At 39.4% G+C, this 24,507-nt stretch overlaps 1 protein-coding gene across 1 annotated transcript in view; it reads left to right on the top strand.

Moving 5' to 3' along the window:
* The window catches only part of LOC133977574 (integrin alpha-5-like), a 48,392-nt gene that overhangs the window by 4,749 nt on the left and 19,136 nt on the right, over nucleotides 1-24,507 (top strand). The window contains exons 2-18 of the mRNA XM_062415771.1: nucleotides 4,528-4,652; nucleotides 6,694-6,794; nucleotides 7,793-7,916; nucleotides 9,100-9,161; nucleotides 9,334-9,379; nucleotides 9,587-9,712; nucleotides 12,068-12,112; nucleotides 12,368-12,411; nucleotides 12,551-12,607; nucleotides 15,451-15,503; nucleotides 17,056-17,264; nucleotides 18,394-18,585; nucleotides 18,667-18,712; nucleotides 18,801-18,914; nucleotides 20,285-20,340; nucleotides 20,937-21,094; nucleotides 23,951-24,088. Of these exons, the coding sequence (XP_062271755.1) occupies nucleotides 4,528-4,652; nucleotides 6,694-6,794; nucleotides 7,793-7,916; nucleotides 9,100-9,161; nucleotides 9,334-9,379; nucleotides 9,587-9,712; nucleotides 12,068-12,112; nucleotides 12,368-12,411; nucleotides 12,551-12,607; nucleotides 15,451-15,503; nucleotides 17,056-17,264; nucleotides 18,394-18,585; nucleotides 18,667-18,712; nucleotides 18,801-18,914; nucleotides 20,285-20,340; nucleotides 20,937-21,094; nucleotides 23,951-24,088 (1,696 nt within the window). The remainder of the gene's footprint in view (nucleotides 1-4,527; nucleotides 4,653-6,693; nucleotides 6,795-7,792; nucleotides 7,917-9,099; nucleotides 9,162-9,333; nucleotides 9,380-9,586; nucleotides 9,713-12,067; nucleotides 12,113-12,367; nucleotides 12,412-12,550; nucleotides 12,608-15,450; nucleotides 15,504-17,055; nucleotides 17,265-18,393; nucleotides 18,586-18,666; nucleotides 18,713-18,800; nucleotides 18,915-20,284; nucleotides 20,341-20,936; nucleotides 21,095-23,950; nucleotides 24,089-24,507) is intronic.

Genomic DNA, 24,507 nt, shown 5'->3' with positions numbered 1-24,507 from the left:
ATGTGTTTATGTATATATTTTGTATATATAAGATTATCAGCCAATATCTATATATCTGAATTTTTTTATTCCCTAATATCAGTATCAGCATCGGCCCCAAAAATCCAGTATTGGTCAGGCTCTATAGTAATCAGTATAAGAATGGGACACACTATTGAAATCATGTGGCCTGATGTCAGTAAACTTCCAGGTTTACTACAGAATGTACCACAGCTATGTTGTTATTTACGCCTGTTACTCTCTCTTACACTCCATTACTCATTGAGTTTCAGTCATGATCTCATGGTTGAGACAAGCAGGAGAGAAAACACACTAATTGAGTTTTATGTCGGATAATGCTGACCACCCACACACCAATGAGTTTAACATATTTACATGTTAACCAAATAAAGCAGATGTCCAAGTTGGGGATCTGGCTCGTATGAGCATCATATCCTGTTTGTTATAACAATCCAGATAAAATCTTGAGAAACTTGAAAGGGCTTAACTGGGATACAGACACTGTGTTGGCTTTCATGGGCATATATTGTGTTCATAACTAAATATACAGGAAGATCATATTACTGTATGTCAGTGGTTCCCAACCTTTTTGGCTTATGCTTCTTAAAAAGGAAGTGTACTTGTGACCCATTGTCATATGTTTAATGTGACAATCTTAGAGGCTCAAAGGGTAAAACTACTCAGTGTTTTAGAAAAAATGACTTATTGAAGAAAGTTTGAAAAAGTAAACATCATTTTGGGTAGAAGAAATGTTTTTTTTGTGTCTTTCCTATCTGACAGTTAAATTGAGTAAGACCTACTATTAGGATATGACTTGTTTCAAAATAATGTTGCCATGTAAGTGTAATCACCGGGGCTCATAAATCCTTTAGTAAAAATTACATGTTGCATCTTTGACCTCTCTGTGCCTCCAAGCTGTTTCCCTGTTTGCAGATGTTCATGGTGAACATGAGTTATAAGGAAAGGAATCCTGGTTTCATGTCTTCACAAACGCATCCATCATCCAGCTGATAAACATCATATTGTTAAGGAGGCTTTTGTTTTGGTGTTACGGGTGTTTTTAATTGTCTCAGGGGTATGTTTCAACTCCACGCGTGCACAGATTACAAGGGGAGGTGGCAGGCTAGAAGTTGTACCTTTGAAAGAGAAGGCCATTGAAAGCCTGCGCCCTGGTTGGCTGAGCGGCTGTGGAGTGAGTGGTTTATAAGGAAAGCTAATCCAGCCATGTAAATATTCCTCTTGTGCTCTCCAGACATTAGGGGGGATGGAGGTTGGGGAGGAGGAGGGGGGGGGGGGGGGGGGGGGGGCACAGTCTGTCTGATCTCTGCTAATGTCATCAGTCACCAATGTCTTAAGTTGTGCCATTCGTTCTGCGCCAGGCCTTTTTAAGCAGGGCTGTCTGAAAACCTTGAAAGCTCAGCTGGTTTGTAATACACAGTCTCATACACGCACTTGCACGCGTATACTTGCATGTGCTTGTATGATTTACACACACAGTCATGCAAACACATGCAGTGATAGTGTTGTGGTGGTTGTAGCATCTGTTTTGCTATAGTATCTCTTTCATATACTTATGCTATTAATTCATTTTCAGATTGTCATCTTGCAAAAACATGCAAAAATGTCTCCAGATATTTCTTGTTTAGTCTTTCATTCTTCATGTCCTCACACACTTTCTTTTAAAACTTGATTAGGGTTAAAAACAGCACAGCAATAGCAGTTTCATTGTCCATGTTTTCTACACATTTGTTTTGTATTTAAGTACAGTTTTGAGGTACTTGTACTTTACTTGAGTATTTCCATGTGATGCTACTTTATACTTCCACTCCACTACATTTCAGAGGGGAATATTGTACTTTCTACTCCACTACATTTATTTGACAGCTTTGGTTACTTTTCAGATGAAGATTTGACACAATAGATAATATAACAAGCTTTAAAAATACAATACATTGTTAAAGATGAAACCAGTGGTCTCCAACCTTTTTGTATTCTGGCGTCTTACAAAAAGCAGTGTGTAGTCAGGCTCACATTTCAGATGTCTATAAGTTGTTAACAGCTCCATCAAATAGTGATTTTTCCCTCTAAACTTCTCACATGGTTTCATTTCAATAAATGTTCAAATGATCCAATATTTCAGCAAAAATCAAAGATTATAAAAACTGAAAACACATTTATGTATCAGAACTTTGTTTTTTCTTCTTTCCTCTCCCATTAATCATCTCATGACCCCCCACATTTATCTGCTGACCCTTTGGAGGGGCCCCAAACCCTAGATTGGGAACCACTGGACTAAACTAGCTAACTCTATAAAGTAGTTGAAACCGGCTTCACCTCCAGCAGCTGTAAAAGTAACAAGCTGCTCTAACACTGATGCTTCACCATTAATAATCTAATGATGTCATATATAATAATATATCAGTCAGAGGGACCAAAACAGTACTTTTACTGTAATACTGCATACTACATCACTCATAATACTGCAGTACTTTTACTGTAATACTGCATACTACATCACTCATAATACTGCAGTACTTTTACTGCAACTACATTTTCCTGATAATACTCAAGAAAGAGTATTTTTACAATAATGTATTGGTACTTTTATTTAAGTAAAAGATCTGAATACTTCCACCACTGCTTGTAGTGCAGTTACACGACTACATTTCCCATCAAACAGCCTCTCTTCATCGAATGGAGGAGACCAAAATCATTGCATCTTTGTCTTGATGACAATGTAAACTAAATAGAGACCAAAACCATCACCAAAAAAGCACTTCAGATGGTTAATTGTCGTTCATTAAGCTAAAACAAGCTACAGTTGCACTCTGGCGTCATCATTTCACCACTGCTCAGGCTTCTTGCACCCACTATAACTTGTAATCATTCAGCCAGCTCGTGTGGTAGTTTCAATATAGCAACTGTGTGGCGAGCTAAATTTAAAGCTGCACTAGTCAATATTTTTCCATTAACAATTGAAGAAATAACTACACACAATACGAAAAAAGGTTTAAAGGGACAGACCACACAGAAAATGATCACCTGACTCTGTAGTTTTCTCTCAGCTTGGCGCTTTTTAGCATCTTTCAGTTTGCTGTTTTTGTTTTGAGGACTCGCAACTTTACTCTTATGACTCACTCTCACTGCTCTCAATCTCATTTCTACCTGCAGCTATAAAATCCACTGCATGCTATCTTCCCAACACCAGGCAGCTTTGTCCAGCTAGTTGCTAGACAAAGCTAGCAAGAGTTTAGCCGCTAATAAGATGTTTTAGCCTTTAACAGGATTTTTTTTCTCAAGAGTTGGTGGAGACCAAAACAAAGCTAAAAAGAGGCAGATGCTTGTGTTTCTTTGTGTCGACCAAATGTGTATATAGCTAACTGTTTGATAGCATGTTGGCTATATTAACTTTATAAGGTCAGTGTTGGACTTATAGCTTGTTGCATTGCCCCCAAATGTCCAGAAAAAATCAATTAATGCAAGTTTAAAAGCCAAATTCATCTTCAAGAAAACCCCACAAGTGAATATTAATGATATCATTTATTTTCTGTATACATGTTAAGTTTTAATTAAAAATGTAAGCTTGCTTTCAGTGTAATGAGTACACACTGTAACCCTGTATGGGGCCCACAAAATGCTCCTGCTTCTGTTGAACTCATTTCGCCGGACAAGACACTGAGTCATGGAGGAAATTGACACAATTACAGCTTTGTTAATGGCAAACAATGCTTCACTTGGCAACATGTCAAAACTACACAGTGTTCTAGGCCTCTACAAAAGGCTCCTCTGGCTACATTGGTATTTAATTTGTACAGTAACAGAAGATAGATGATGATAGATGATGATAGCTGATTTAGATCTCATGCTGAGGTTGCAGAGCTTTGGCTAAACTTGATGTTGGCATTATGCAAAGTTGCATTTGTTGATCATGAATAAATATTTAACCTTCTGGGCAGCAATACTATACGTGGAGTCTTTTCCCGTATCCTACGTCTAACGACTTCCATGACCGACTGGTGGTGGTAATGATAGGGATCAGTAGAAATGTGGTGACTGCTTTTTAAATGTTCTTTAAATACTATTACAGAACAGTTGTGCTCTACCTTACAGGCTCCAGTAAACAGGAGCATTTGTCCATAAGGGAGAAGTCAGCCTCAGTACTACTTTTTAAATTTTCTTTATGGTGGTTCTTGGTGTTTTCTACAAACTAACATTCTTTGGTTTTTCCCCATTATTTTAGCTCCTGATTAACAAATCCAGGAATCCCTGCTCCCCTTGTCTACCTTTCAACGCCCACCCCATCCCTCCTTTTTACCTTTAAGAAAACCATATTCTTTACATATTTCTATTTTATGAGAAGTGCATACACCAAAACTTTAATGTGACACAACTTAAATGGATTTGACTTGAAATAAAAACAACTGTTTCTTGGTATAATCTCTGACTTTTTGTGGATTCAATTCTTCACCACAATGTAAGACTGTGTTTCTTCCTTTCTTTCTTTATTTCTTTCTTTCTGCTGTCTAGTATCAGCATTTTGATCGGCGCTCCAAAAGCCAACACCAGCCAGCCCGACATCACCGAAGGAGGAGCTGTGTACTCGTGCCCCTGGAGCCAAACTAACTGCAGCATTATCGACTTTGACAAGCAAGGTAGGGTGCCTTGTTAAAACTAAATTGACGGTTGGCCTTTTTGTAACCATATCAAGGAAAAATAAATGTGATGATTGAACATTCATGCTCGATATTCGAAATCCAAGGGAGAGAATTTTCCCTACATCATAATCACAGCAGTGGCTAGTAATTCACATTGTTCCAGGATGTAAAAATGCCACTTTCCCTAAAAGGTACTGTTTAACAGTCGAGACAGGGCTGTGCAGTAAACTTCAGCTGTGTCTAACCAGCCATAAAAGTGGCTGAGAGAAGCTATAGGTAGCATCCAAAGTTAGACACCACTGTGCTTGACCCTAAGGTCGGGAGAGAGCGGCTCGCTGCCTGCTCAAAGCTCCTAATCAAACAGTTCTCTGTTTTGATTGAAACCAGGTTTTGATGTCTCTCCTGTGTTTTAATGGTGGCTGAAGTTTTTCCCTCTGCTCCACCCCTCGGTCAGGTCTCCATTTTGGGGCATGGTCTGTATTTGCAGTGTTTCCGCAGTGCTTTGATTTCCTGCTGGACTTGGGCCCAGTGTTGTGAGCACTCTTTAATTAGGCCAGAGCCATTACGGGGACAAGGACCCCAGAGGACCTGGGCTGCCCCTGGCTCTGCCAGAAATATAATCACTCCCATCAGAAACACAGGAAAGCGATAAGGAGCGCCGTTTGAGGATCACAGGGTCTAAGTTATCGTACGCTCTCAAATGGAGATATCGAGTGGCGGTTTACACAGAGTCAGAGCTGCGATTATGAAAACTCTGCCTACATAAATACACACATACAAAGTGTTTACAAACACAAACTACCTCTGCAGACAGCCTCCGAAATGTGATACATCCCAGGAAAAGGCATGCTAAACCACACATATGTTAACAGACACACACACACACACACACACACATACACATGCACATGCACACATGCTGGTGCTTTAACATTCAGTAGTCTTGCATTTCCCATTAAAGGCCTCAGGATTCATGGTGTGTTTGAGGACACAGCCCAGACTCCATTAACCAAACAGGCACCCTGAGTTGCAGCCAGAAGAGTTTCATATCACCACTCCGCTACAGACGGCAGGAGCATATATTAGACAATATACCACAGTAAAGCTTTCACAATTACAGGCACATTTTAGCATGATTTAAATTTGTTAGGGCTTAAACAGGGACAAGCTTTCTCAGTCAGGCATATTGCGGGTGTCAGGTTTTGTTAAATGACTTTTCAAGGATGCGGAATGGCAAATATGTTTGACAATTAAAATAAATTAGGGTCTGACAGCAACTCTCAACATCACAAACTTTTATTTAGTACTAGGGATGTGAGGATGTGAGCACTTTTTCCAGGTCAGAAACTTGTTTTTACAGTGTTCCATAGGACATTAAGTCGGCCTGGCTCACCTACCTGGCTCAAGAGTTTGTTTTAAGGACCAGGAATAGCAATTCAAGTAGAAATATTACTGTCTTGTTTTTCCCCCAATTAATTATTAAACCAGTCAAAAGTGGAAAGTGAAATTCCTGGAGGTGTAATGCTGCTGAAGTTGCAAAAATAAAGACTTTGCAATTTGGCAAGCAATCACACTCTCACATATACACACACACTCCTAGCGCTCCCACCACCCCCACCTTCATCAGTGCCTTAGCACGGCCAGGGCCTCTTCTCAAAACAGACCCTGACAATGAAGTACAGCCGTTTGGGTTACAGTAACGACAAGGTCCAAGTCCTTTTGAGCTGTTTGATGTGTGCCATAGCATGGAGGATGGATTAAGACTGCAGACCCCGGGAACAAGGCCATAAAATATCCATGTAAAAAGCCAAGAACATGTGGCTCTGAAATGAAGCCCCAACAGTACAAAAATCAAACACCGATGACAGCGGGATCTTCCACTACGTTAAAATAGCAACTTCTGACATCACAGAAGTTTCTTTAAAGTCCCAGTTTCAGACTAAAGTGTAGCAACTATAAATTATTCATTCACAGAAGAGCTCTATACAACTCTGTGTAAATATGCTTTTATGTGATTTTCTGTTCTATCTTCTTCTAGGTGATCAGTATTTTTATATAAATGGCGTCAACACTCAGGTTGAGTTCAAGTCCCATCAATGGTTTGGAGCTACTGTGCGTTCCCATGGCAACAGTGTCTTGGTAAGAATGGTTCTATGATGTTTGGAGTTTTTCATTATGGGGTTTTGGGAATCCATGTGGGACCAGGTTGTTTAATATTTCTAAACCTGACTTCCTCTGCACACTAAAAATACAATAGAAAAGTAAACTCAAAACAATCTGAGGAGTCTCTAACTATCAGTTTTGGTACTAAAAACATTGTCATTGTCCAGACAAGATTGAATAACCTGTGTGAAACTGTCCATTATCTTTGTTTCTCTCGCAACTTTTGGCAGACATAATCAGAGAGCACTGAATGTTAACAACAACTCTGCAAAAGCGCTTCAGTTTGCATATAATGTATAATCAAACCGCACAAATGTAAAAGTCCCAGTCAAAAAGTCAGCCACCACTTGATAATTCATGTAAAACAAAACAATGGGAATAGAGGAACAGCATTGTTCTTATATTGGAGGGTAGTTGGTGCTTGTACCATAACCTAGCCTCAGATATTGACTGAGTTTGAGGGTTACCATTTATTGTATGCATTTTCAAACAATATAACCATCTTACTTTTACAAGGATAAAGGTTACAAAATAAGCACTAACTTGATTAGTATGGCAAATGACATGGCAGGATAAAATGACATCAAAGTGTTGAGTGAGTTACAGCACACTGCTGCGCCTAGAAGTCTGCTAATGGATAGTAAACATTTGAGACTGGCGCCAATGAGCTGGATATATTGTACCATTCTTGAGCAGGGCACCATCTAACAACCTGTAATTCCAAAGTGTAGTTGGCTAAATGTTATGCTTCTCCTTGGCCATGTAAGAGGATTTTCTTCCAGGCATGGTAATGTTAGTAGTGTACTTCAGAGCACACATTGCTTCATCCATAACTTGTAGTTGCTTAGACCACTGCACAAGCGATTGCACAATCCTTCAAAGGAGGAGTTTAGCAAAGGGTCAGTTTAATTCTACTGAGCTAGAAAACATGATCAGGTTCTTTGGTCATTGAGCTGTTTGTCTGTGCTTTCCAGGCCTGTGCTCCCAGGTATTACTGGAGGACCGAACACGACATACCCTTCGCCGATGTTACAGGAACCTGCTACCTCTCTGTAGACGGTCTCAAAACGTTTGTGGAGTACGCCCCCTGCCGAACAGGTGAGTTACTGCAATGATAGCTATTCTCTTCTTGAACTGGCACAGAGAAAGTTACCACCTTCAGCAGATGAATGTAACGCTGCAATCCATTGCAAGTTGGAAGTCGATAGTTCCAAGTCGGTATTACCGACTTCCGATATAAATGCGTGCCAGTGCATCTGCTCAGGAGAACATGGACGTCACAATAAACTGATGTTTTTATGGCAAGTCTCTGAACTTAACAAGTACCTACTGAGGACCTTTAGATTGATACACTTTAAAACAGAAGGGGAGGAGTAGGACAGTACCAGATGCTCACAAAGACTTCTATCAATCACCAGTCAACTGAACGGAAATGGCAACTATAAAGTTATCACAGCAGGTTTCACAACACAAACACTACATGATATGAAAGTTGATGAAAAGGTCATTCCGCTTACTTTATATTGCTGTGACATGAGGTGTGTTGCTGTTGGCAAACTGGTGCTAGATGGATCTTACCCTAGTTTCTTGGACTTGGAATTCCAGCTTGTATGACCGTTCCATTGCACTTTCAGTACCCGAGGTTGTTTTTTTTCCTAATTCCAAGAACAATGGTTTGGATCATAAAAACATCCTTCTCATGTCAAACTCTGCACATACATCATTCTGTACATATATGTGAAGTTATAATAAACACATTTTTAAGCTTGGGGGGACTTTAAGAAGAGTGCTGTGCACAATTAAGGCCAGCTTTTTAAACTAGTTCACAGACCCCGATATTCACAAGTCTTACCCAGGTATAACTTAAGATAAGTATTTAAATATTTAAGAAAATATAGTCAAGTCAAGTCAAGTCAAATTTATTCAAAAAGTATATTTCAAAACAACAACCGCTGACCAAAATGCTATACAATCAAAATAGCAAAAAGATCAGTTACCACAAGCTATAGAAAGTGGATCACATAATGTTGTTGGAAACCTCTGAAAATCAAAGAAATGGCAGCACATGCGCTCATATTAAGGCTTCATCTTTTCTGTATTTTTTTCCTGTTATTTTTAAAGTGATGGTGTTGAATTTAGTTTTGGATCAACGAACAAATGAAATGTGATGAAAATTACACTGGAGAATGTTGCTTTAAACAGAACTGAATGTTTTGTCTCTAAGAAAGGTTTGAAGTTTCTGTATAAGTGTTTCTCATATTGCTCTGCTGTTTCACTACAGAAAGACATGGACCTGCTGGACAGGGATATTGTCAGGGGGGATTTAGTGCTGACTTCACCAAGGTAAGGGAAATATTTGCTGGAGTTTTCTACATAGTCACAGTTTTTCTGTTTTGGCTGATGTAAGCAGGGGAGATTACAGTGTGTAGATCAGACTTGCAGAGTTTGTTGAAACTCGTGATGGAACTGGTGACACACGAGATTCCTCAGTTCTGGCTACTGTTCTGTGTTTCAGAGTGGACGGGTTGTGCTTGGAGGACCAGGCAGCTTTTACTGGCAAGGTGAGCTCACAAGAATGTGGAGCGGCATTGGATTTTTATGAGATATCTTTCAATGGATTTTCCCTCTGAGAAAGACAGATCAAATCAATCCATCATTGTTGTCAGCCGACGGTCTACAATGTAACCTTTCAGGCGCCAGAGCTTTAAAGTCACACGTCTTATTTTAACCTCTGACCTTTAACCTCTTGTTACCCATCCGTCCTGTAGGTCAGCTCATTTCAGCCACTACAGAGGAGATTGTGAAGGCCTACTACCCCTCTTACTTTCTGCTGTCAGTCGTCGGCCAGATTCAGACACGACAGGCGCAGGGGAGCTATGACGACAGTTACCTGGGTGAGGATATAAATGATTATGATAGATATAAATAATAAAATGATTAAAATTAGATGTATTATTATGACTATGTGCATGTGCTACTATTAATACGACAAATACTACTACTGATACTGCTGTTGCCACCATTGTCAACTACGTTTACTACGGCTGTACATTTTTACAGCAGCAGCAGGGCCTCTCTTGATCCAAGACAGATGATTTTTTTTGGCTATCTGTTTAACAGTTTGGTCCACAGTCACATACATAAACAGCTACAGAATGCCATGAAATTTTATATGATATTCACGTTCCTCAGAAGGTATAATTTGATGCTTTTCGCTACCCTTTAACCTTTTGTCCTGCACCATCACAAGGTCAGCATTTTTAACCAGAAGTGGTAAATCCCAGTTACGGAAATAATAAATAGCTTGAAAACTGACTGGATTTTCATTTAGTTTGGTAATAATCTTCTGACTTTAATTCTAGTTCCACCAGCAGGCCAAAAACTGCACTTGGATAGCAGAAATATACAAATCTAACCAACACACTTTCCCTAAACTACCACCCTTCCATTTTTGGATACTTGTAGGTTTTCCACTAACACCACCCTTATGTCAAACTGTCAACTTTATCCTGTGCACAAGAAAACTGAAAAATAACTGTTGGATTGCAGTAATTTTGCTGTCTGTATTCACTTTCTTCTGACCTTTTCTCTGAGTAAACTAAAGCCAAAATATCCTCTTACACATGACTCATGTCATGACTCAAGATATGTCATAATCTAATAGGCAGATTTCCAATGAATAGGCTGACTTCAATCATGCTCCCCAAGGGATAAAAACGGATCATTACAACAGATGGCTTTTCCTCCAGTGCATCTTTTTTGTATTTGATCCCACTTCTAGTAGCAAAATCAGTATTTCATACATTTATTATTATGGGGCTTAAGGAACTTTCAGGATTTTTTCTTACCACCATTTTTTTTTCTTACCGCAGTAAAAAAGCAATGTATCCCTGTGGTTTTGGGGTGATGGCGGTAATGAGCTCAAACCCGCTGTAGGCATCACATGACTATGGTAATAAGCAGTAATAGGCCTCATGGAAGAAAGACTCTTACGAATATACACTTTCTAAATATGCACGAACGAATGATTTAAGAACATTGGTGACATTTAATCTAAAGTATGAAGGAAAATTACGAGTGGTCCAAACCTGTCCTACATGTCATGAATAGATTGTCTCTAAAGATATAACTAAAACAAACATAATGCAAAATTTAGATTCTCTTCACTGTACTATCATCACCATGGCTGCCAATTTACTGAAAGGTTTTTCAGATCTTGAGATTTTATTGGATTTTTATAGGCAAACTTGTCCGACAGCTGCCTCTGTGATTCTGCAGGTCTAACTGCTGTCTAATTGTTTTGGGTCCTCTCCTACTAACACTCTTAAATCTGGTATATTTTAGTCTACTGATCTCTGAAAGCAGGACTTGAAGCTGCATGGTGTTTTTGCTCTCTGAGGACTTTTTTGTGAATGGACATGAACATGGAGCCTTATATGACAATTTTAGATCATGCTAATGATCAGATCTCACAAACCTACTCATGAACAGGTGGCATTCATCAAGCTTAAAACGAGCAATTTATGACAAGTTCAGGCAGTAGTAGTAGGCAAAGCACAACAACGCCTCTACTTTCTGAGGAGGCTAAGGGGAGCCAGCCTCCCCCAGAGGCTGTTGGTTAACTTTAACAGATGCACCATAGAGAGCATCTTGACTAACTGCATAACAGCCTGGTACAACAGCTGCACCAAAGCTGCCAAAAAAGCCCTGCAGTGTATCATAAAAACAGCACAGGACACTGTTAGCACTGAGTTGCCATCACTTGAACATCTCCATAACACTCGCTGTGTGAGAAGGGCTAAAAACATCCTCAAAGACATCACTCATCCTGGACACAACCTGTTTAAGCTCTTCCCATCAGGCAGGCGCTTCAGATCAATCTACACACGCACAAGCAGACAAAAAAATAACTTCTTCCCAACAGCCAAAAACTTTCTGAACTCTGATATCTCCTCAGCCTGAGATAACCTCTCACTGAACATGTACAATAAGATATGTTGGAATGTGCAATACACTGTCTACTATATGTGCAATACACTGTTTACTATTTGTACAATAAGCTATGCCGCTAATGTGCAATACAATCTTGACTATATGTGTATAAAATGCCTGAACTGAACAGTTAAGAGAGTTTGTTGAATCCAACTTGGAACATACAAGATGATGATGAACAGAAGTACAGAAATAATTAAACACAATTATTGCTTTCAAACCTAACTGTATCTCTTCTCTGCATGTCTTTCCTGCAGGTTACTCTGTGGCTAGTGGCGAGTTCAACGGGGATGATGAGGAAGGTGAGGGTCTTATTTACAGTGCAGAGTCCCCAAAACAGGGGCTGAGTACAGGGTTTGTTGACCCCTCCTCAGCTCTGTCTGACCGCTCAGTCCAAACACACATGCTTGTGGATGGTCTGCTGTATTATGCTGTAAATAGATTATTAAGTCTTCTAGGGAGAATGAACATTGAGAAACACACAAAATCTCAGTTTCACTTCTTAGTTCCTCTTTTGTTTTGCAATGACCCCTCCTAACCTTTTGCCCCTATTGCAGATTTCATCACAGGAGTTCCGAAAGGCCTCATGCTGTATGGTTTAGTAAGGAGTCTCCACATTTTCATTTTACACCATTTTACAGCGCAAATAGTGTGCAAAGCATACAACTATAAAGCTGAATACATTTCAGTTGAAGAATCCAATTTACAATCTATAATGACTTTTGTCTGTCTCAATATAGGTGTCCATATTAAACGGAAGTGATCTAAAGTCTGTGCTCAACTTGACAGGAGAGCAGGTATGTGCACATCTGGCTGGAGATATTCTGTAGCCTGGCTCCTTATTTTTCATATATGGGTACACATTTAAAGTGGCATGTGTAAAGGAGGGTTGAAGAGATGAAGGAATTTGCCCTGTGGAGAGGCCTATACCAGGGTCGGAGGTTGAGCTTACAGTATGCACAGCTCATGATTTCCAAAAGCTGAAAATCAAAGCCAGAAACAGCAGACCAGGATAGTGTTCATGTTGTCACTGTATTGATTCGGCATGTGCGTTTTAAATGGGAAGAGTGGCAGCTTGGGTTTTAGTCATATTGCTTAAAATATAACCCACAGATGATTATTTTTGAAATAAAATGTCACTAACTTTCTTCAGAAACTTTCTTATGAGCAAAAAAAAAAGACTCATCTGCTGTGCATTTTAAAGTGGGAGATGCCTCCCACAGACTACCAACTCAACTTCCTGTAGAAACTGAAGTGCTAAATAAAGTGCAATGGATTAGATTCACAGTATAGTTGCCAGCTACATCTTGGGAAAACTTATTTGTCTGTTACTTTCTTGTGTACTTAAACAAGGCTTCATTGTGTAGATGTTGCAAGATGTAAGAGCATGTGACCATTCACAAGTGTGTGTGGCTGTGTCCGTGTGTATCTTCAGCGTGGGAGGTCATCAGTGACTGCTTAGAGGTGTCAGTTTGAGGGTGGGGGGCGCCATGAGTAAACTGTTAATTCATGGTGAGAGTGATCTAAGGTAAACTCCTGGTTAATACACTCTTTGCTCTCTGTGGGTGAATGCTGGCCCCTCTGTGGGTGCTGGGACTTGTGTAGTTGAAGTCAGCTGCAAAAACACACCAGAGGCAAGAGGCCCTGATGATCTGGTGAATGAAACCTCAGATTTTGTCATTTGTTATGCCATTAAACAAAGAGAGATGTCAAGACACACAAAACCAACATATTTCCTCTGTTTAGCCATGTTCCACTGGTTTAGCTGGCTTTGGTGGGCAAATTGCACTATTGTTGGGCAATATGATGATATATATCCCATGAGATGAAAGAAATGTGCCTAGCGTCAGAGATTTTGCAACATTAGATACCACGCTAGCTCTCCCTTTAGTATCTCTGGTGGTATAAGACCATTGTGGGCAAAGCAGCAAATCAGTGAGCTGTACAACTGCCCTGTTTCTATTGGATTTGAGGATTTTTGCATTAATGTCAATAAGTGTCTGGATTTTTAAGCTATTTATTGCACTGGATAAGTTATTTATTATATCTATAAATTGTTTCTCAATAAAAAATGTTGGATGCTGGTCCATTTCCTGGTATTAGAAAATGATACAGTACATTAATTTCTTGTATACTTCCTTCTTCTTGTATATACTGTATTGTATATTTTACTGCATGTAGTATGAAATGTGGACAGAATGACATTTTAATGGGCATGGACAAATGTGCACCATGGACTGTTAAAATTGTGCCTGGGTCTGACCACATAGTGAAAGCCAACAGCAACACATTTTCTAACAAAGAAATGTGGAATTTTACTAGTTTAGTATATTGCCTTTTATAATGTTACAGGGCTTTCTGTTAGCATAGTTAGGTAAATGTTAAAGCTGTAGTAGTTCAGTTTTTGGCTGCTCTCAGCAGCAGAACAGACTGCAAACAAAGAATTTACATATTTTTACCTTTGATATGGCCCAAGTGTTACACTAGCTTTCTTTTAAAGTTGTATTTCTGTCCATCTGACAAATGGAAGGCTTTTAGCTCTCTTTTGGTCTCCACCAACTACTAAGGAAAATGCCTGGCGAAGGTGTTTGACTTTCCTTGCTAGCTAGCTTTTAGCCGCTAACTTTAGCCACTAGATGCTCCACTTTGTTGATAAGCTAGTGGCTAACTTTGTCGGACAGGTAGCATACAGTAGGTTAGTCAGGAATCTTTTTGCTAGGTATGTCATGTGAGCCACTGTTAGTGTGACAATATTTGTTGTAGTTGTAGTGTAATTAAAAGGGCAGGTTTAATAGAAGAAAAGAAAAAAGCTAATATAGCAGCGTTAACTTCAACCCAAAAATGGATAAAGATGCTCTTCATCTATATTCCTATAGTCCTTCAGATAAAACTACTTTACTATTGCTAGTTGGATATAAGATAATCACAAACATTAGATCAATTATGGTTGCTAATTGTGAAAATTCATCCATGGTCAACTTTCTTAGCTTTCTGATTTCACCTCACTTCACCACAACTCAGCTGAACTTGTGTGGCGGCTCAGCTCTATAGGAAGTGTTGATCATGTTTCTTAAGAGTGTGAATGTATGGCAAAGCAGGGCTCCTTGGATATCACTGTGGATTTGAACTTTGTCCTGAGCCCCAGTTTGATTTATGTTGATATGAGTTGTTTTGCATGTGCGATGCAGGAAGTCAATCCCCCAATATTCAGGCTTGTTTTTCACAAGGGTCTCTAAACACACTTCTGCGTAGCCACACTACAAATCACTTTGAAGCAAGAGTCACCCAAGGATGTAACATGACCCTAATTTATCATACATGGTATGAAATTAAACCGGAAAAACTTGAGCCCCATGAGCATTTTCTTGGAGTGAGATTTAAAGGAGTTCAAGTCCTCGATCTCCAGACCCCCTACCTCTCCTCGAGCTTACAGAAGCCCTAACACTAAGCTCCATGAAAAGGGAGAAGAGGAGACCCCGGGGGATTGTGGGATTGAGAGACTGAAGACGAAAGCTTCTGGGGGCGGTGGTGCAGGGTACAAAAGAGAGGACATGGAGAAAGAAAATGAAAGAAAAGAATGGGATCTATGCACCATCGTGTGATTACAGACTAACTGGGTCTTGTTTATAATGTGTTCCAGATGGGGTCCTACTTTGGCTATGCAGTGGCAGCCACTGACATCAACAGTGACGGGTGAGTGAATGGAGTGATGGTGACACAGATGGTGGTAAAAAAAAAAAAAAAAAGGGGAAAGGGTGACAGAGTGGGTGAAAGGGAGATAAATATCAACTCAAACAAGAGGCTAAAAATAACGGGTGAGGTCAACAAACTGAGGTCAACAGTGTGAATTCTTGGAGGTTTCCCATGCTCTGTCTCTCTATGTGTCATAAGAATTCTGTTCTCTCATTATGTCTATAGTTCCTCTGCATAAAGTTCCGTGGCAAATTTCACTTCCTCACCTTGGAGAGACACACCCTCAAACCCATGGGAACCTGTGTTTTAACAGTTTCAGTTCATTGCCTATGAAATGAAGCCCTTAAAGAAATGGCAGTTATTTTGTTTTCTCATCCTTTTCAAACTGTAGTTAGTGTAGTAAATATAAAGCAGTTATTTCAAAATGAAATTGATTTGGAAGTGCTTACTGGTAGGTGTACTATATGCTGTCATTTAGTCCTTTAAATTGCTGCTCTTTTTTGTCACTCGTGAAACCAACTTTCTTCCTCAGTTGTTGACGTTCGCTCAGTTGTCTTGGAAACAGAACAAACTTAAGTGAAAATATCTATTTTTTTCACAAGATCGTTATAACCCAATTGCACATGGTATTTTAGGGTGTTTTTTGAGTTGCGGTTGGGGCTTCTGGAGTGAGGATGCTACCTCAGCAGCATAGCTGGTGGTGACCATGTGGACTGAGAGATTTAGCTAGTGTCACCTGTGAACAGTATAGTCATATTAGTAATAATTACTCAGCTGTCCTTGTTCCTTTACCCCGGTTCAACCAAGACAGGTCATTCAGTGTTAACGACGTGAATTACAGGACGGGTTCACAACTTTTCAAGTCTGTCTTAAAACAATAAATAGGTGCCAAAATGAACATTGAAACAGTGTTTGCTCAAAGTAATTTTCCTCCTGACCATTAAATAGATATGTCCTCCTAATGAGCTTTCAATGTAAGTGATCAGGGACAAAATCCACAGTCCACGATCTGTGCAAAAATATATTCAAATGTTTATCAGGCATTAATAAAGATACCTTCTTCATTTGTGTAAGTCTGCATATATTAACCCTGCATCTATCGAAGCCTCATTAGCATCAGATGACATTTTGAAAACATTTTTGTACAGTATAAGAACTGCTGATTTTATACCCCAATGACTTCCATTTGAAGCAGCTTTGGAAGGGATTTGTTAATAGCCAGTAATAACAGGAGTGATGACAGCAATGGAAAAATGCTCATATGCACACCTGACTGCTGATATAAGACAGACTTTTTGTGAACCTGTGTTTAAAGGGGAACTTGATGGGTATTGGGTTTGGATATTTCATTAAGTGTCAATATCATATAGCTTCCATGAAGAGCTTGAACAAACTGATACAGACATACTATGATACTGCCAGAGAGTGTGGAATAATACTTAAGTGTAAATGCTAAAAGTCTTGTATCTATATTTAAACTTCAATTCTTATTTGTCTTCTTCCTCTGTCTTCATCTTCAGTTTTTGTGTCTTACTTTTGCCTGCCTCCTCAGTATGGATGACCTAGTGGTGGGAGCTCCAATGTTCATGCGTCGAGGGTCCAATGGGCGCCTGGAGGAGCTGGGTAAGGTGTATGTGTACCTCCAGAGGGGCCCTCTGATGCTGGAGCCCAGTCAGTCCAACCTCCTTGGTCCGCAGGCATTCAGCCGGTTTGGCACATCGCTGGCTCCTTTGGGCGACCTCAATCAAGATGGATTCAATGGTAGGTGTGATAGATATAGTACAATGTGTGGCTGAAACTCATAGAGTTAAATGTTGGATAGCAAAGTAGTGATTTATATTCTCCATCTGTTACATTTTATCCAGTTAATTAAATATTTTTTGTGGAACTATATGAAAGCAGGGTATTTTTCCCATTCTTGGAATGTGGTCTCACATTTTTGGACCCTACTGTATGCTTTAAGGGGATCTTTAGCCTATTTAAGGATAAACAAAAGGGGGAAATGATAGAAAATGGTGAAAAATTCCCTCACACTTATATCGAAATTGCTTGTTTTTCAGAGAAACAGTACAAAAGCTATTTTATTTACAATGACACAAAGGAGAGAAAAGCAAATCCTCACATTTAAGACATTGAAACTAGAACTAATCGATTCAGTGTTTCAGTACTTGTTTGAGCAAGGTCAGTTGTATTCCAAATGTGAAACTTGGGAACACTAACTGACTTAGTGGAACAGTCTGTATCTCATTCAATCATGATTTAGCCAAAGAAAATTATCAAAAAAATAAAATCAGTAACCATTACAACTTGTTTATTGGCCCTCAAGCACACTGCTAGTTATACCTACCCTACTATACCCTTATCTATATTCATACTTTCATATATGTGGTATATAACCATTAGGGCTGGGTATAAATCGAAATAAATCAATACCCAGTAGTACTGACACATCTCCTGTCAAACGATACCTGCAATCAATACTTTTTGCACCCAGAGCTAGAAAATATGACTAATTGTATGGACTTGCTTACAGCCAATTAATGCAAGTTTCGCAAGTTTAACGCTTGGATTTAATGCGACGTGATTGGCCCACTGCCACAGCAGCTACAAGCCATCTGTGGTGGTGAAATCACTGTGAATTTGGGTTGGCACACTTAGCAGTTCAGCAGCCAAGATGTGTTTACGCTACATGCCTGTTACACTAGATAAAAGCAAGTGCACTAAATGTGTAATGGGTATCGAATAAATTACTCAACTGCTATTGGTATCATTTTAAGAGTACATGGATTTGTTACTGGTATCATAGTTTTTAAACGATACCAGGCCCTAATAACCATTATGAAAAAATATGAGATTCTTTACACAGTGTGTTGTTGCTGTTTACAATCAGACATGGCCATTGGCTGTCCCTATGGAGGAGATGACCAGCAGGGATTGGTTCTTATTTATAATGGTTATACTGGAGGACTAAAGGACATACCCACCCAGACTCTTGCTGGCCAATGGGCTTCCAGCTCTTTCCCCGCCAGTTTTGGCTTTTCTCTGCGAGGCAACAAAGATCTGGATCAAAACGGTTACCCAGGTACTACAAGAAACATTCCACCTGTAGACCTCTATCAACTCTTTACTCTCTCTTCATTTAACTCACTTTCCTTTCTTTCAGATTTAATTGTTGGTGCTTTTGGGACTGACAAAGTCGTGTTGTACAGGTAGGTTTAAGCACTACACCAGTGTAATAACAGATATACAGACAATTCTTCTTCTTCTTATCCTTTCATACTCTTTGTGTTCACTCAGAGCTCGTCCAATAGTGAGTGCAAGCGCCTCTCTCACAGTGCAGCCAACCATGTTCAACCAGGAAGAGAAGACTTGCGAGCTGAACACTGGGAATGACACCATGGCCGTATCCTGGTATAGACACCCATTTTTTCCTGTGCTGCTCTGGCATTGTTGCATTTTTCCATTGTTTTGGGGGTACAGTGGGGGTAAAATTAGTAGTTTATCTGTTGAAGGTGTGTTGGTCATCTGCTGCTTCTTCATCATCATCATCATCATCATCATCATCATCATCATCACTGTGGCTGTTTCTGCTTGTACTATTCCTCCCTGCATTGTTTTAACTGATCCACTCAACAAATAGCTCCAAATATCTACCCATCCACTTACAAAGCTCTGCTAATTTGTCGAGGAACATGTTTCACTTCCTGTTAATTCTTCTCAATAACAGTCTCCCATTCTTTAATATTTTAAAAGCTTTTAATATGAAGCAGTAAAGTAGGAAATGTTGGGTTTGTATCAACGGTAACTTAACATGACTCTGATACATACTGCCCCTTGGTAACTTTAAGAAAGCTGGCCAATCAGAACAGAGAGGGCCTTAAAGGGACAGGAGCTAAAACTGCCTGTTAGAGACAGAGGCTGAACTGAGGGGCTGCATAAACTGCTGGTAATAAGGAGTTTTTTTTAACTGTGAATCATGCAAAGATACTCCAGTAGAGTCCAAAAATAAAAATTTAGAGCTGGAAATTAGTATAATATGTCCTCTTTAATGGTTTAATAAAAAGCTTAAGAGTGGTTAAAGAGCTGTCTGACTATAACAGAACATGGAAAGTCTTGCAAATGTTATGTAACACACATCTTATTTCAATTTCCAACGTTTGCCTCACGAGAATGTCAAATGACTTCATGTTTGCCAGTGTCCTTTCCAAGCTGTTCTGAACTACACTCAGTATTCTTAGATCAGAGGGAAAAAAAGAGGAAATGTACCCAGCATTCAATCTCAATGAAGCCCTTTCCACAAGTTCAGTTTAACCATAATCGTAATAAACATTTTTAGACTGCTGTAAGAAGCATTTGTCACACTGGCTGGTCTTTTAGTATTTTCCTGATAGGTTGATAGGAGTGAGTCTTGTTTTCGTGTTTATTGCTGTTTCGGCTGCCTTGGAGACAAGAAGAGGAAGTGGGAAAAAAGGTGGAGTAGCTACATGGAAAGATGAAAAGATGGAGAGAGTGTCGAGTGCAGTTATGGGAAAGGTTGGAAAAAGGATGTAACTTTCATGAAATGAATGCGATATTGTTGCTCCTAACAGCATGAGGCATACCCTCCCTCCACGACCACACACACATACTTTAATGTGATTTTCTAAAGCATTTTTTGATACTTGGATTAAAAGGAAACATGCAAGTATAACAAATCAGTGAAAACACATCTCTGTAAGCTCAGTGGGTATGCATGTTAAGTGTTTTTTTCTCTCATATTTTTGTCTGTCTCCAACCTCCAGTGTCAGCATCGGTTTCTGCCTGCTGGCTAATGGGAAGCACCTCCCATCTCATCTAGGTGAGGCACGCAACACACACACACACACACACACACACACACACACACACACACACACACACACACACACACACACACACACACACATACATACACACACACATGGTCCCTATTACATTGCTTTCTTTGTGTGACTACAAGTATGCCGGACCTCACTGTGGTCAATTTGGCAGTTAAGATCAAGATAAAAGAACAATCATGTAAATACAGAGTAACTTGGTGGGCTCTGGCAGTTTAGAAAAGTGTGTGTGTGTTTATTTTAAGTGCGTGGGAGTGTGTTGTCTGGGTTCCCTGCATAGTTGTTGTCATGTGGGACATGGCAATACCCTCTGTGTGTTTCTGTATACTGTACAGAGAACAAAATAGCACATAAAGGCACTTCACAATAATAATGTTTACCACTGTGTATGTGTGTGTTTGCATGTGGTGAGGCATGCATATAGTATGTCTGTACAAATATGTCTTTCTGTGTGTGCGCATACATTAAAATGCATTTTTGTGTGTAATGTAGGCATTAAGATACAGACGATGGGAATAATAATTTTTTTCTTGCCTCGTCTTGTGTGTGTGTGTCTTTATATGTGTGTATTTTCAAGGCTTTGTCGCAGAGGTTCAGTTGGACAGTGTGAAGCAGAACCAGAAAGAGTCCATCAGGAGGACTCTGTTCCTAGACAGCCAGCAGCCCAGTCTGGTGAAGGCCCTCAACCTCACCATTGGAGAACGCTCGTGCCATGAAGCTAAGATCTATCTCCGGGTCAGTCACACAAATTGTTTTACACCTCAACATCAGGCAGATTGAATATCAATTTTTGAATGCTGCAAATGCCATTTAGATATGTTTCTATCAGGTAGATTAACAACAATACATATTCTTTAACAATTAAACAAGATGCTAGTGGCTCTGTGAGCCTGCACTTACTGCTTTGATCTAAATGCTAATGTCATACTGATGATTATCCCTTATAAAGTTAACCATTGTCACCAGTTAGCTCTAAACACAAAGTACTGAGGCTGAGGGTAATGTCATAAGTATTTGTCATAAACTAGAGTATCGGACAAATTAAAATATTGAGTTATATGAAAGTTAAAGGATCACCAGCATCACTACAAATCATGTACTGAATTTCGTGGCAATCCATCCAATAGTTGGTGAGATATTTTGGTATGGACCAAAGTGGTAGATCGACCAATCACGCTGTTCCACTGGCTAAAAACATCCTTTACTGAAATAAGGGTTAATATTGTTGTATTTGAGGTAAATCATTTATAATTGAACCATCTGTGTGTTAGGTGACACTGCACTCACCACAATAATTGGAGAGATTTCGGGGAAGAGCTCTCCTCTAGAAAGCACAGCACCGCGGGGCCAATAAAATACAAACAGCAAACTGCTTTGCTCAGCAACAAAAAATCTTGGAAGTTCATTCTCTGCCTCTGGGAACAGTGCATAATCTAAATAATCTTGGCTCAAGATCCAGCTTTTTGGAGTTTTCAACTGTATCTCTCTCTGGTCATTGACTTTAACAGTCAATCTTGTGAGCCTTTTTGGACTGCTGATCACAGACAATGTATGTCGTCTACAAGACTTCTGATTTTGTTTAACTTTTCAGTTGTTCTACCAAGGTTGTGTCCCAAGTCTCACTGTAAATAAAACAGCATTGTGCATCTAAATCAAACTTCAGTTTGAGCCCAGTAGCTCTGTAATAACTATAAATCTTCACCTTTGTTTAGACCTGTTGTTTAGACCATTTGTTTAGGTAACTGGGTTAAAAGTACCCTGTTAACATTTTTCTATAGAGCAATGCATGATAAGCAGGCCCTTAATTTTGTACAATATCTTGTATACAAGAATGTATGCGGCTGCCGGTGTCGGTAACGCACCAATAAATGTAGCAATGAGCCATGAAAGGCAGGGAAGAAGAAGAAGAGTGGCAGCAAACATTGATGTAAACAATGACGACTTCAAAATGGCCACAAAGTCAGCTTTGAAAATGTCTTACCGGGAAGAAAATGAAATCGACGTGTGTGTTAGGGGTTAAGGCTACAAACAGTGGGTTTTGGTGAGAAACTGTGAATGTAAATATAACTGTGTTGTTTACCAAAAAAAAAAAAAAAAAAAAAAAAAACCTCCACTGTGCACCTTTAAAGTTGAACAGTTTAAAGCTTGTAACTTCTTGGACTACACCATATAGCTGATTTCACTTGTGTCACTGTATTGTAGAAACAGTTTTGATGAATAGTTCTGGTCAAAACATATGAGAGTAAGCCCCAGGTTGTTAAATAACTAATTTTTTTCCTTCCTACTTAGACAGGTCATTTACTTATGATGTAACGACTTGTGACTATTCCTCAGATCATCTCAGGATCTGTGCCTTTTATATCTTTACCACATTTTCCGGTTCTTAATCCTGGCCTTCAGGAGCCAGAGCCCTGCTGGTTTTCATTCATGCCATCTAATCAGAGACTGTTTTGCACCTGCGACACCAGGTGAATGCAATTAACTAGTTTGTAGGACAGAGGTTAAAGTCATTTCCTAATTGTCAGGGTTTGAAGTTCCTGTTTGAAGTAGTATTTTGGGAGGTACATCTAACTGAACACAGAAGTGAAATACTACAGTACCAATCTTTTCATCACTCAGCGGTGACCTGATCAAAGAGTATGTCTGACAAAAGCACTTAAGTCATATGTGTAGATATTCACTGTAAGGACATAACGATCAGAGCCCTTTGCTCTTTGACAGGAAAAGAGATGGTTTGACTAGAAACTGCCAACCATCCACTCGCCTGTCAGTCAACACTCGTCTGTTTGCAAACCATTTTTTTTTTTCATTAAAGGGGTCACATGATCTTGGTTGTATCACTTCTTTAGAAAACAGGCTGAATCCTGCATATAGGCCATATATCGCTGTAACATCTGCTTTTGATTTTATATAGTGTGACATGCACATCTTGGAACAGGGCTTCACACAAATCTGCTATAAAAAGCTAGACATTTCTACCCTTACAGGAAATTGCTAACCATCGTAGATATTCTGCCTCTCAGTTTTGCCAGTTTGGTTCATTTTTACCAATTTTCTATGCATTTATTTTTGTCTGTTTAGCATTTTTAAACTGTCCCTACCGCACATGTATGGTGTTGTTTTGTTCATAAACGTATCATTTTGTAAGTTTACCAAAGTACCAGGAACCCATGACACAAAAATTTACAAATGTGAAGTCATAATCACACACAGCTGTAAAGGTTGTTAAAAAGAAAAATACTGTTTAACTATTCATACACACTAAAACAGCAGAAAAATGTAGGTTATAAAACTATAATACAGTCTATTTACATGTAAAGGGATTTTCCTCTAACTTGTTTTTTCTTTGAAAATGCATGCCACTGTAAATCAATGAAAATATGACTAATTCCTAGTTGCAAATATATCTTTCAAAATGTTTTAACTCGTTTTCTGCTTGTCTCTACATGACATATAAATAAAGGTATGTTACTATAAATAGAACATGCTCAGTAACAGATGGGTGCTGTTTATCAATCCATGTAGATGACACATTGACTGTCATCACTTCCTCCACAATGACTCATGCAGTTGCATCTCTGTCTGTTGCAGGGTGAAGAGGAATTTCGGGATAAACTCTCTCCAATTTACATCAGCCTGAACTTTAGTCTGGATCCTCAAGCCCCAGTGGACCAGCATGGTCTCAGACCTATCCTGAACTATCAGACAGAGCAGCTTATACAGCAGAAGGTATGTCTATGAACTCATATGTGTAAAGTTATTTACCTCATAATATCATAGCGCAGAAAAGGTCACACAGTAGTCTACATCAGGCATGTCCAAACTATTCCATAAAGGTTCATGTGGCTGCAGGCTTTCATTCCAACCAAGCAGGAGCACACCAGACTTAACTAGTTTAATCAACTGATCTCAGTATTCAGACAGTTGATTGGTTGAATCCTGTATTCTCTTTGGTTGGAACAAAAACCTGCAGGCACAAAGCCCTTTATGGAATAGTTTGGACATGCCTGGTCTACATCATAAACTGCTCTCTGTGATTGGTCATTACTGAAGTGCATAATGCATTCCCCCCACTTATAACATATTCAGTCTTTCCTCCATGTTTCTGGCTGAGCCCAGTGTGCGTCGGTGCTGATTGTCGGAAAAAT

Source organism: Scomber scombrus, chromosome 3, assembly GCF_963691925.1.
Source record: "Scomber scombrus chromosome 3, fScoSco1.1, whole genome shotgun sequence".
Classification (NCBI taxonomy): domain Eukaryota; kingdom Metazoa; phylum Chordata; class Actinopteri; order Scombriformes; family Scombridae; genus Scomber; species Scomber scombrus.
Note: the sequence above shows the minus strand (reverse complement) of the source record. Positions and strands in the feature narration are given on the sequence as shown.